General features: G+C 39.1%; 1 protein-coding gene across 4 annotated transcripts in view; it reads left to right on the top strand.

The window, feature by feature from the left end:
• The window catches only part of PIBF1 (progesterone immunomodulatory binding factor 1), a 158,332-nt gene that overhangs the window by 89,129 nt on the left and 54,504 nt on the right, over nucleotides 1-14,699 (top strand). For 3 of the 4 annotated variants that reach the window (XM_048933299.1, XM_048933301.1, XM_048933303.1), the window contains exon 10: nucleotides 12,712-12,877. In XM_048933299.1, the coding sequence (XP_048789256.1) occupies nucleotides 12,712-12,877 (166 nt within the window). The remainder of the gene's footprint in view (nucleotides 1-12,711; nucleotides 12,878-14,699) is intronic. The other variant, XM_048933302.1, reaches the window with a different exon arrangement.

Below are 14,699 nucleotides of genomic sequence, written 5' to 3'. Positions count from 1 at the left end.
GACAACTCCCCAAATACTAAATAGCCTAGTAATTAATAATCACCCTGCCTAGAGTCACAAGATTCTGAAAATATTTATACTGACTCAAACAGATATCTGAAGAATAATACTATATTTGTGAAAACCTAATACAGATAATAGTTTCAGCGTCTTTGTTTAATTGTTAACTCTGATCTCTGTTGCATTGCCTCCTACGCTACTAACCCTAGCCAGGTCAGGACCGAATAACTGCACGTATACACCAATATGATGAACAGCAAAATGGTGTTTATTGCACGTGAGCCCTAGCTTATATACCTTATGTGCTTCGTCTAGGCCCCTAAAGTATGTGCCACACATCAATCATAGAGCTGGGGGAGGTCCTATCGCGTCATGTCCCAAGGGGGGTCTAGCAGCAGCCTACTACAATCTCTTAATTTTTGCAGTGAAGAGCAGTGTACTGCAGTTAAAAATGTAATCAGCAAATACATCGCTTCCCATGTCACCCCAGCTCTCTTCAGGTTTGTGTAATCAACCACAGTAGCTACTGCAACTATAACCCAGAACCACAAATACCAATAGTGATTAAATACAAATAGTGATTGAATACATATTTTCAAGAAGTTATCATAGAATCATAGAATTATAGAATGGCCTGGGTTAAAAAGGATGACAATGATCATCTAGTTTCAACCCTTCCGCTATGTGCAGGGTTGCCAACCACTAAACCAGGCTGTCCAGAGCCACATCCAGCCCAGCCTTGAAGGCATCCAAGAATGGGGCATCCACAGCCTCCTTGAGCAACCTGTTCCAGTGCTTCACCTCCGAGTGAAGAACTTCCTCCTAATGTCTAACCTAAACCTCCCATGTCTCAGTTTAAAACCATTCCCTCTTGTCACTATCCACCCATGTAAACAGCCATTTCCCCTCTTGTTTATATTCTCCAAGTATTGGGAGGCCACAATGAGGTCTCCCCAAAGCTTTCTCTTCTCCAAGCTAAACAAGCCCAGTTCCCTCAATCTTTCCTCAAAGGAGAGGTGCTCCAGCCCTCTGATCATCTTAGTGGCCCTCCTCTGGACCCGTTCCAAGAGTTCCATGTCTTTCTAGTGCTGGCGGCCCCAGGCCTGGACACAGGCAATACGTAGTTTAGGGAGGTAAGCTGTTGAATTGCATAGCAGCTTGAAAAAATAATTATGAACAGCAGACAGAATTATTGAGACAACTCTAAGCGTAGGCTACAAATGTTTAGTGTTGAGTAGTATTAAAAATTGATACTTTTCTTAGTCTTTTATAGCAACAAAATGAGTGATGTTTCTCTCAGTCATATTTGTTCTATATTATCCATGTCAAAAACTCTCACAGTTAAACTTCAAATTACTTTGTTTCTATTCCAGTTTGTATGGGAACTGTTGAGTCATGGCCTGAACCACTGACTGATTACCTGAGGCAAGCACTGAGTCAGCCACAGGAGCTCAGGTGAAGGCAATTCACCTGTGTGACCAGAAGGGGGTGGAGCCTGGCTCCACCTCTCCTAGACCCCCATTTAAGGGCTGACTGCTCCTAAGGAAGGGTCTTTTTCTGTAGATCATTCTTTTGGAGTTTTCCTGCAGCTCTAGGAAATGGGTGAGCATTTTCACAGAATCACAGAATGGTCAGGGTTGGAATGGACTTCAAGGATCATGAACCTCCAACCCCCCTGCCACATGCAAGACCACCAACCTTCGCATTTAATACTAGACTATTTTCATTTATTTTGATTATCCTTTCTCTCTATGATAATCCTTCTAGTTATATGACCTGTAAAATACTAGCCTAACCATGCCACTCTGCTGATTGTGTACTTATTGACTACACTTGGTTAGCCAGGCAGGCCAAATATGCTAAATATATATATATATATATATATATATATATATATATAGTGTCTTTCCTTTGGAATATCTGTAAGTGGGTTAAGGGAAAGAATGCTACTCTCCCTAGACAAAACAATCCCTGGACAGATCCCAGGATTTCTGGGTTCACCTTATTATGAATTAGCAACCACAATTGAAAAATGGGGTCCCCTACATGTTATGAAAAATATTTCTCCTTTCCACATGGCGGACTATTTTCATGGATTAAGCTGAGATATATTGGCTACAAAAGAACGGTAGCTAGCTGCTTCCACAGTGGCATGGCTACTGTTAGATGTTTTAAATCAGGCTGAAATCAGAGCCAGTACCTTAGGAAATGAAAATCAATTATTGCAAGTCCACATAGATTAATTAGAGCAAGAACTTGGTATACTGATGATACTAATGGGGAAAAAAGCAAGCCTGATTTTTTCCAGTAGGGCAGGTCTGTAACATTTCAACAGATAATAACCAGGCTTCTGAATCAGTGGACCTGGTTGATCCAGAAAGTAGAACTTAAAATCGGATCTCGATGCTCCGCTAGCAATGGACCCATGGAGATACATTATGTAACTCAAAATGAAAAAAATGCAAGATATGCCCACTAATCAGTGACCCCCTGCCCAAACTCATTTACATGTGATGGCCCGTCCATATACGTCAATGGAATTAATGGACCAAGTATAATGGTTCTGACAGAAGCCCAGAGAAAGCGTGCCAACTTGGCTGTTAAGATTATGGGATTCAGGGGCAGAAAGTGCTGTGGTCAACAGGCCAGAAATCTCTAAACTGTACAGTCTGCCCTTAGACAGAGGTTATATGCTGGCATCCACTATATCAATGAAAACCATAATACATTGGTTGATGGTGGCATTCCATAAGGTCTGGCCTCATAAATCAGATACACCGTTACACAGGGCTATGGTCCTCCATGAAGGACCTTCAAAATTACATTCGCAAGTTGGATATAGGTGATATATGAAGATACATTTGAAAGCCCAGATATACATCTTGGGCATAGATATTTTATGGGGTCTAGCTATCCAGATGACTGTGGGAGAGTTCAGACTTTGACAAAAGTGCATTAGTATCTAGGCGGTACAGGCAATATTGACAGGCCATGTGAAGCATGAGCCTATTTGCCTGTTGAAATCGTGCCGGATTACTAATGTGAGACAGACTCCCACGTGGATGAAATATCAAGAATGGTGCAGGAATTAGAAGAAGTTGGCATTATAAGACCTGCACATAGCCCATATAATTCCTCCATATGGCCAGTGCGAAATTCGGATGGAACATGGAGAATGATGGTGGATTATAAAGAATTGAATAAGATCACGCCGCCTAATCATGCAGCCATAACCAGTATTGTTTCCACAATGGACACATTGAGTAGGGAGATAAAAACCTACAGTTGTGTCCTAGATTTAGCAAATTCATTCTTCAGTATTCCAGTTGCTGAAGAATTGCAAGACCACTTTGTGTTTACATGGGGAGGCAGGCAGTGGACCTTTCACATTCCGCCACAGGGGTACATGCATTCACCAACATAATACCATAATCTAGTGGCGTGTGACCTGGCTAATTGGAGATAGCCTGATAATGTTAACTTGTATTATATTGAAGTTCTCTTGTTGACATCTGACTCACTGGAGGTGGTAGGACAGGCAGCAGATTCACTAACTACTTATCTGCAGGAAAGAAGATGGGCTATAAATCCTCAGAAGTTGCAATGTCTAGGCCTGTCCATAAAAGTCCTGGGGGTAGTTTGGTCAGGAAACACTGAAGTCCTGCCCAGTGCTGTCATAGATAAGGTTCAGGCATTCCCAGTCCCTACAACACCAAAGCAGCTGCAACAATCAAGAATTTTTAGGTATATTGGGAAATATGATGTTCTTTCACACCTCATTTAGCGCATCTGCTGAAGCCACTCAGCAGATATGAGTACAGACTCATGAAGGAAGGGCAATTATGGGACTGGGAGAAAACAGAACAAGCCACCTTCCAGCAGGCAAAACTGGCAGTTAAACAAACCCAGCCACTGGGTATATTTGATCCTATCCTCCCAGACAAGTTGGACGTTCATGTCACTCAGGATGGCTTTGGCTGGAGCCTGTGGCAACGCCAGAGTTCTGTTCAGACCCCCATTGGATTCTGGCTCAGGTCTGGCGTGGAGCAGAAGAAAGATATACGATGACTGAGAAACAGTTACTGGCTGCCTATTTGGCATTACAGGCAGTAGAGCCGATAACTCAAAACAGCTGAAATCATAGTTAAGACCACTCCGCCGATTCATGGGCGGGTGAAAGATCTGACCCACCTTCCTAAGACAAGGGTGGCCCAAGCACAAACAGTGGCACAATGGGTCACCTATCTCAGCCAGAGGAGTGATCTGTCTTCATCACCATTGAAAGAAGAACTTCAGAAGATCCTAGGCCCAGTGACATATCGCAGTGATGCACCAAAAGAAACACTGGTCATTCCACCAGGGAAGAGTCCAGTTCAAGAGGGGGAAATATCCTATCCTTGAAGATGCCTGATGGATCAGTACACAGATGGATCCAGCAAAGGCAACTCAAGATGGTGGAGAGCAATAGCATGCCATCCTTCCACCGAGACAATTTGATTTGACGAGAGGAACGGTCAGAGCAGCCAATGGGCAGAACTGCGAGCCGTGTGGATGGTTATAACCAAGGAGCTTGGTGATGATGTCCTGAATATCTGTACAGATAGTTGAGCTGTGTACCGGAGGCTCTCTCTTTGGATTGCACATTCCTGGGCCACCCATTAATGGACTATCCACACCTGACCAATCTGGGGCAAAGACATGTGATTAGACATATGGAATGCAGTTAAACACAGGACTGTATGTGTCTACCAAAGGTCTGATTATAGGATCAGCCCCTGCAATCACTGGGAAATGATAAAGCGGACACGCTGGCCCAAGTCTGATGGATTGAGAATTTGCCATCTGAGAACATCATCCGTTGGTTACATCAGAAGCTACAGCATGCTGGACAAAAGACAATGTGGGCAGCTGCTAAAGCATGGAGACTGCCCATACAGCTACCTGACATCGTCCAGGGATGCTGAGATTGCTTGCTCCAAGATGAAACTGAGGTCGTTGCCCGAAACAACAGTCCATCTTGCTAGAGGACACAATCCTCTCCATCGATAGCAGGTTGATTACGTCAGGCCCCTCCCTCGGTCTGAGGAAAGAGATATGCCCTGACCTGCGTCGACACTGCAAGTGGGCTACTGCAGGCCTATCCAGTACCGAAAGCAAACCAGGCATGTACCATCAAGGCACTCACTGAACTGATGTTGGCCTACGAGACACCTCAAATCATTGAGAGTGACCAAGGGACTCATTTTACTGGTGCAATGATACAACACTGGGCAGAAGAAAACAACATTGAGTGTCAATTCCATCTCGTGAGTCTTTGAGCCTTCAGGATCACTGGAAGGAACGAAATGCTATCAAAGCGTTCCAGTGTTACTGTCAGATCATGTGTAACATCCAGTGATGATCTACATGGGACTAATGGAGCATAGGATGGACCTGCACCTGATAACCACATGCCTCTGGTAACTCAACTGATCACTGGCCCATATAAGAACATGAAATTCCACCTTACACTGATCATCGCTTGTCTTAAATTGTGTCAATCTGCATCATGACAGGCAATTGTATAAGTGCCATGATGTGTTGGATCTCTGTATTAGGGAATATTCACCCCCTAGTAAACTTGATCATTTCTTCACACTGTGAAGAGGTGGAATGTATGGGAACTGTTGAGTCATGGCCTGAACCACTGATTGAATCACCTGAGGGAAGCACTGAGTCAGCCACGGGAGCTCAGGTGAAGGCAATTCACCTGTGTGACCAGAAGGAGTAGAGCCTGGCACCACCTTTCTTAGACCCCATTTAAGGGCTGACTGCCCCTGTGGAAGGATTTTTTTTCTGGGTATTGTTCCCTTCAGGTTTTTTCTGTGAACCCAGAAAAGGGTGTGCATTTTCATTTATTTTTTATTGTCCCTTTCCACTGTGATTATTCTTCTAGTTCTACAACCTGTTAAATACCAGCCCAATCGTGCCACTCGGCTGATTGTATGTTGTTGATTGTACGTAGTTAATATACATTATTGATGAATTCGTTTCTTTGTTATTATTTGTGGTTTTGTTTATTACAGAATTCAGCTTCAACATGGTAGGTCTTGTGAACTGATACATGAAATATGGATATTGTTTTAATTTAGTCATGATTGAAATTGAATGGGAATTCAAACAGCAAAGTGTACATAGAAAATGTGACTTAAAATATAACAAGATTTTTATGTGTATACTTTCGTGCTTTTTGATTATAATATGAATACTGAAACAATGTTGTGGAGAAGAATTCCTTTTCTATCTGTCATTTCAAGGTGAGTTTTTAAGAGTAAGTGTTTATTCATTTGAACGCTGATATTGTTTAGGTAATGAGAAATGTAATTATGCTTATTCTGGAGCTTGTACAGTTGTGCTTTCCTCTTCAGTTGAGTATATTTCTTATAGTTTCAAAATTTGTCATTTTTACCATGTTATGTGCTGGTATGCATGTGCAAAAGATAGCTTTGTATAATGTATCAGGGCTGTGCTAGAAGCAAACTTTTTTTGTTTATTTGTAGATAACATATTTTATCTTCTGTTTAATCATTATAGTAAGATTAATAAGTACCCTGTTACTTTAGTCCATGTGAGAAGTAATTTAAAATAATAGATAATATAAAACTGACATAGGTATCTCAATTAATTACATGTATTTAAATTAAGAATAATAGTTTTCCATTTTCTAGTGATTATTATAATAGACGTATGGTTTATTAAACTAGCCAGATACACAACACATCCAATTTATGCTTAGTGCTTCAGAAACTGAGCAATTAACAGGTTTAAAACTAAGCAGTGGAGTTCCTACATTTCCAGTTACTTGGTGTGAACTCAATTTATGGGAAATTTTTTTCTTGCTCAGAAACAAGCCAATCAATTTTTAGTACCAAGGATCAAAGAGAATACCGACAATAGGATCTTTTGACTACTCATATTTGAACTGGTGTCTTATAGCTTGTCTCAGGTATGGACAGTGTATATGTGGTCTGTTACATGACTGAATTTAATTTAGACCAATGTAAGCTCCTATTAATCCTTCTGTGACTCCAGGAAGAAGAATAAACAGCAAAGACTTTGTTCATAGAATCATAGAATCTTTTGAGTTGGAATGGACTTGTAAATTAAAGGTCATCTAGTTCAATTCCTCTGTAATGAACAGGGACATGTACAGCTAGATCAGGTGCCTCAGTGTGGTCTAGCCTGACATTGAACATATCTAGGGATGCAGCTTCCACCACCTCTCTGGGTGTCCTGTTCCAGTGCTTCACCACCCTTATTGTAAAAAAAAAAAAAAAAAAAAAAAACAAAAAAAAAAAAACCACCCACTACTTCCTTATATCCAAATATATATCCCCTCTTTTAGTTTGAAACCATTTCCCCTTGTCACAATTGACTGTGCTACTAAGCATATCCTCTTCCTTCTTATAGATACCCTTTAGGTATTGAAAGGGAAGGCCTCATTGCAATTTTTCAACTACTGAAATAGGGCTTATAAAGAGAATTTTTACAATGGCCTGTAGTGACAGGACAAAGGGTAATGGTTTCAAATTAAAAGAGGCTAGATGTAGGTTAGTTATTAGGAGGAAATTCTTCACTCAGAGGATAGTGAGGCGCAGGTTATCCAGAGAAGTTGTGGATGCACTGTCCCTGGAAGTGTTTGTCAGGTTGAATGGGGTTTTGCGTGATCTAGTCTAGTGGAAGATAGAATAATAGAATCACCAAGGTTGGGAAATACCTCCAAAATCATCCAGTCCAACCATTCACCTATCACCAATATTTCCCCATTAAACCACGTCCCTTACTAAACATCTAAACATTTCTTGAACAGCTCCAGGGACAGTGACTCAACCACCTCCCTTGGTAGCCCATTCCAGTGCCTGATGACTCTTTCAGAGAAGAAATCCTTCCTAATATCCAACCTGAATCTACTGTGGTGCAACTAGGGGCCAGTCCCTCCTGTCCCGTCTCTGCTTATGCAGGAGCAGAGGCCAACCCCTGCCTCATCACAACCTGCTTTCAGGGAGTTGTAGAGTTCAGTAAGGTCTCTCTTCAGCTGCTTCTTCTCCAGACAAAACAATCCTGCTTCCCTCAGCTGCTCCTTGTAAGGCCTGTTCTCCAGACCCCTCACCAGCTTTGATGCTGTGAAGATATCCCTGCTCGTGACACAGAGGAATTGGACTCTATCTTTGTTGATCCCTTCCAGCCTAAATCATTCTGCGATTCCCTGATTTTTGTGAACCATGAGAGCGATAGAGGAATAAAAAGATGACCAACAGTTGGAGAATAGGACTAAAAGATAGGAATGAGAACTGAATAGGCTGGAACAAACATGAAGAGAAAAAACATACCTCAAGCAGAATGAATGAAAGCAGAATTGGAAAGGAGGAGAAATCTGAGTTGGAGCTGTAACAGGGTGAGAGAAGGATAGGGACGTTAGAGTACGTGTTGGGACTGGAAGGAACAGGATTGCAATAGGAGAGGTTAGGGAGAAAATGTCTGTAGCATTTAGGTTTCTTTGCAGATTTGGCACTGAACCAAAGTACATACATTTTTTTTTAAAAGAAAAAAAGAGTATATTGTAATTACTCTGAAGATCTTAGACCTGGAACTGACCCTTCTGTGGAGTCAGGAGCATTTCGCAACTTACAAGTCACTGATTTTTTTTCTTCATTTTTTTTTAACTTCAAAATAACATCTCAACTGTATCCTAAAGAACCTTAGATTTCTATAATCATGTTCACAAAGTTAGAAAGGGTTGGTACTCATCTTTGTATAATCCAAGTGGGACTTCATTTGGAAGATGTATTTCATAGAATTTACTTGCTTGTCACTCCTTTTTATAATGATCTTACCACTACAATTTACTATTTGAATGCTTAATTTCACAGATCTCATTGTCTTCCTATGTACTTCATTATTCAGTTATACCTGCTTTTGAAGAGTACTGATGTAAATTCAGATTTTGTCTATGGAATAGACAGTGGTAGAAGTTAACAGTCTATTTCTGTCAGGTATAAACGGTGCTATCTCAGTACATATACAATGCTTGTAAGAAGTTTGTAAAGTTACAGGCACATACTGTAAAAGCTTTTGAATATGACTATTAGATTGGGCTGTGCTGGATATGTCTGGTAGTTTACCCCAATGAAAAAGCAGTTGGTAATCTCTGCTTTCAGTTGGCTTTCTTTAGATGCACACTATTTAGAGAAGTGTACTTTTTCTCACTGCTTACATTGAAGTCCATTTTGTGATAATTTTATGTTATATCTTTGCTTAGGAACTATTGTTTAAGTCCCTAACTGAATATTCCTTCTTCTTTACTCTAAAATTAATAACTTTTGTGTCACTCCACTTTAGTGAACTTCCAGCATTATTGGCTGGTCATCTTGATGGTGCAGAAAAATAATGAAGTTGAGACTTCATTTCAGATGATTCTTGCATGTTTCTTTGTTCTTTTCATTAACTCACTCTGTAATTACTCTGTAATTCTCAACCCATATTCTTTTGTGAAACAAAAACTATACCGTATCAGTTTTATTAAATTTTTTTATGGGGAAAAATCCTGTACACCCACAATAGTAGTGATATTCAAGCATAGGGTGGATTTGTTTTCTGTTGTTTTTTCCTGGAGACCATCTAGGTGGATTAAGGAATGTGTTCTGACATCGTGTTTCGTGACTGTATGTGTATGTGTGCTCCTAGACTTCTGCTGAAATAACAGCCAAGAAGTCAGATGTGCTATTTAGCCAAATAAAAACTCACATGCCGAAGAAACTCTGAAAGCTTTGCTGCAATGGAGAACTCACTGCTGAGCTCAAAGGTGTAGTAAGAAAATCTTATTTGAGGCGTACTAGAAAATATTCTTGGTTGGACAACAGTTTCTCCTTTACCAGCTCTGAAAAAAGGGCGGATCTTTTCTGTCATTAACGGGAGTGTAATTTTCCATACTACACATGAAAATAGATGTTATTATTTGTTGACAAAAGAGCATATGAAGTTGTTACTTATCATTACTCATAAGCTGTGCCCTGTCTGTTTCTCAAAAATCATTGCCAATGGAAAGCACACGATGTTCTTCATCACCTTACCAGTACAAACCATACTATGCCAATGTAAATTACTTAGAATTTCTAAAGAAAATTTTCTTTTTCCTAAAGTCACCATTTGTGTTTTGCTGATAAGCATGGTCTGGAAGCACCTAGTTGATTGAGTGGACTTTGAAAACTGTCAGATCTAGTACACTTTTCTGGAAAGTTTTGTAAGGTATAGGAAAGTATATATAACTTCTGTTTATGCATGTTTCCAGTGTGTATGCTCTCTACAGATCATTAAGCCTTAGACTATTTTAAGATCTGAAGCAGTCTTCTGGAAAGGATAGCTACTTATTTTCTGTGAAGGCATAATGTTGTTTAAAGTCAACGAATGTCACTTGTAGATAAATTTCATTTGTGCATTGCATTGCAGATGGTTAGATGACATGTATCTTTGTGAAGACATGCTCATTTTGGAATGAAATATTCTTCCCAGGGTTGTAAACAACGTGCTTAGCAGAAAAGATTGACTGTCCTGTCTGCAGCCAATCACGTACAAAGTATACAGAATGTAAGCATGCTGAAACTATTTTTGTGTGGTAAAATGAAAATGGGAACATACAGTCAGAGCAATGATGAAATGCTTAAAGTATCAGCCTCAAGCAAAATTGACAGCAGTTGATATCAGATAGATAATGGGCATTTAGCAGTTTTGTATGAGAGGAAATGTCATGTTGCTATTGAACAAGAAAGTTGTTTTTAGAAAGAGTGATGATGTCTTCATGAGTTTGTGGGCAAAATTTCCACTCTTTCCTCATGCAGTCTGTATGGGAACAATCTCATTCATGCATTGGACTGTTTATACATACACAAATGTTTACAGAGGACATCATAGTGTCACCTGTTTTTTCTGTTTATTTCAGTGAAAATTGCTTCCTTTTTGTATCTTAGAAACATTCCTACATCTGAAATCCTCAGGATAAATATCTGACAAATCCTTTTTTTTTTTTTTTTTTTTTTTTTTTTTTTTAATGCTCTCAATCCTACCTAAAGATTAGATACTAAATAGAGTAGAAATGTGTTGCAACTGCTACTTGACAAATGGCAGTTAAGAGCAGTAATGGGTTAGAGTGAAGGTTTATCTGGCATTCTAACAATTTCAGTGATTTGTGTGAGAAGTACCATCTTACATCTAATAGTTGTCAAAGGATTTATCTTCTGAGAGTTTGTTCGATCTCGTCCTGAGTAAGTGTTGAGTATTCAGAACATCTTATACAAGGAATTTCACGTATTTCATGATAGTCTGTGAAGAATTATATTTGCTTTTCATTCCACAGCTGCTAGTTTTATTACATACCTCCTCATTCATCTATTGGAAAATATGGTAAATAATTGATTCTCAGTCCCGTTCTCGATGCCACTTAGGCTGTTTCAGGCCTCTTATAACTCCCGTTTTCTTATACCATCTCTTTAGCATTCTGGTTTGCTTAATTAACCTATTTCTCATGCTGTCACTATATTATAGCACAATGTTGCCAATTGTCAAATATCTTTAATGCCCTTCTAAAACTACATTTACATGTAGTTTACATGTAAAGAACATGTTTACATGTTCTACTATATTCTTTGTGAGGTTAGTTACTAGCAATGTGTTCAGCATTCATTATGCAGGTAGCAGTGTGGAATTGTAAAGTGACATGATGATTTCTGTATGTTCTCTATTCCTTTCACAGCCATTCCCCAAATGTTATTTTTTACCACTGTTTAAAACTGAATTAAAGATATAATAGATTTGTCTAGTATAATCCCAAGATCTCATTTCCAAATTAAATGTTAAGTAGGAGTTGGTAATTTTATGTATATGGTTAAGAAAATTTTTATTCTTTACTTTCTACGTATCTCCTTTAAATTTCATATGATTTAACACCCAGCTTCTTAAGGTTTTCTACTGTTATTCACATCAGCTTCATTTTTACAGTCCAGTAATTTAGTATTCCATTAGAAACCTTTTTGAGATTGCCTATTAAGCATAAGGAGTGGAACAACAGATACCTGCTTCTAAGTGGAATACTATTTGTCTGATAGCTTAATTCCTGTTAGATAGTCTTCAACCTGAGGTTGACTGTGGAAATAATAAACTGTCATGGTCTGGTTTCTTTATGTCTTCGGTTATGGGAAGAATTAGTGTAGCACATATCCAAGATAAACCTAAGGGAATGCAGCCTTGATTCCGTTGGTGTCTAACACTACTTCTCTGGATCATGTATTACAGTTGGTGGAGAAGAGGCAATAGCCTCCTTGGTATCTCTCCTGTGTCCTTTAAGGATTTCATTGTTAGAGGTATGGAATGTATACACATCTATACTGAAAAGAAAATTCATGTTGATGTAATGTTTTTAAAAACTAAGGTCACTGTCATTTGATTTTTGCATTACCAATCCACAAATTTAGCAAAGCCATGGACTGAGTTTCCTACCTGCTGTGTTCTGTAGTCATCTATCCAATGGTACTTAGATAGGCAACTATAAATAGATAACTAACTTGTATTTACCAAACTCTTAAAAATACTCTCAATTTCATTTCAGGTATAAATTTCAAAACAGAACAAGCAGATGTTTTGAAGATTCAAAAAAAAACTTTTTTGTTTGTTTGTTTTTAGGTATAGACAAATGCAGCTCGGCACAGAAAGCAAAGTATCTGAACTTCTTCACCAAAGTAAGTTAAAGTCCTTTGAAAGTGAACATATTCAACTCATGCAACAAGAAACAGCTAAGAATCTTTCACAGTGCCAAATAGAATGTGAGAAATATCAGAGAAAGTTGGAGGTATGTTATTAATACTTAATGAGGCATTACAAAGTTGTTTTCAATTATAATTCGAAATGAAGAAACTTGGGGGGGGAGGGAGGGGGAGGAGGAAAGGATGACATCACCAAAAGATGTACATGGTTGAGTTAGTATTTCCACCAAACAGTGCTGAAGCAGAACATTTTGAAAAAGCTTACCAAGCTATACTGTTTCAGGGAAAACTAAGGAAAGAAGAAAGCAAAACATTTTCTTATGGTGAGATGTTTAAGACGTGTGTGTTAGGTTAACAGTATCCATCATAGAAATTATCTCTGCATGTCATATGTTAGCATTAGATACTTCACTTGGAAAGGGTAGGTCCTTATTATGCATCCTTACTGATAAATCCTTTGTCTTTTAATCTGGCTTGTATAAAACTGCTTATTAATTCCATTTTAGGAAGCTAAACAGATAATGTATAGGAAAATGTCTTTCTATTTTATTCTTTCAAGTATATATTAGAACTTCAATACCAGTAGTAAGTAGAACAATTTTAGATCAAAAAAAAAAAATGGTGGTATGGTGAAATTCTCTTGAAAGTATATGGACTTCTTAAAAGCATAGGCGTTTCTTGGAAGCATAGAGAACTTTAAAAAGTCTATTACATTATTTAATAACACTAGAGTAAACCAAACTGATTTAGTAGAACTTCTATTACTGTCCTTTTATTATAGAGGTATTGCTAGAAGAAGTTCATTCAGACTCTTTTGTAGGAGACATATCCAGAGGAATCCAGTTTGTCATAATTAGATATGGATATTTGATCTCTGGCAGATCCTTCAGAATCTATTTGTGCAAGATGAAAAATAAGCTGTTTTGAGTTCCCTTACACACAAGGGTAATAGCTTGCTAGCTCTCTTGAACAGCTCTGCATTCATTAATAGGTGGCAATTAAAACCCTTTTTTATTTAACTCATTCCTTCTAAAATTAAGTGGAAAAAATGAATTTTTTTTTTTTTCTTTAGAAGAGCTAATTCTTTTACTTCGTTCAGGACACACTTACTCAGTACTGTTACATGACTAAAAATTTTACCTTCACAAAGGATCACAGAAAAACAGTTGGAAGTGGACAGCCTTAAGCACTATCCTGCTATGGCTACTCTTAGCTCATGACAAGAGCCGTTATCTTATTAGAGGTTATCCATACACCAAGAGGAAGTGGAACAGATTCTGTCCCGCTGTAACAATGGAGCAAGATCAAGACTTCATCATGAAACTGAATGTATATAAGTCCATGCGGCCAGGTGATATCCATCCCAGGGTTCTGAGAGAGATGGCTGATGTGGTTGCCGAGCCACTCTCCATATTTGAAAAATCATGGCTGGCTGGTGAAGTCCCTGGTGACTGGAAAAAGGGAAACATTACTCCCATTTTTAAAAAAGGGAGAAAGGAAGACCCAAGGAACTACAGGCTGGTGAGCCTCACCTCTGTACCTGGGAAGATCATGAAGTAGATCCTCCTGGTTACCATGTTAAGGCACATATGAGGTGAAAAGGTGATTTGAGACAGCCAGCATGGCTTCACCAAGGGCAGATCTTGCCTGACCAATCTGGTGGCCTTCTATGATGGAGTGATGGCACCATGGATGGTGGAAGGGCAATAGATGTCATCTACCTGGACTTCTGCAAAGCCTTTGACATGGTCCCTTCCCACATCCTTCGCTCTAAATTGGAGAGGTGTGGATTTGAAGGATGGACTGTTCGATGGATTAGGACTTGGACGCAGCCAATGGTTCTTTGTCAGGATGGAGGTGTCCCTCGGGGGTCTGTCTTGGGATCGGTGCTCCTCAACATCTTCATTA

Source organism: Lagopus muta, chromosome 1 (genome assembly GCF_023343835.1).
Source record: "Lagopus muta isolate bLagMut1 chromosome 1, bLagMut1 primary, whole genome shotgun sequence".
NCBI lineage: Eukaryota > Metazoa > Chordata > Aves > Galliformes > Phasianidae > Lagopus > Lagopus muta.
The sequence above is the reverse complement of the archived record's forward strand: the minus strand, read 5'-3'. Positions and strand labels throughout refer to the sequence as shown.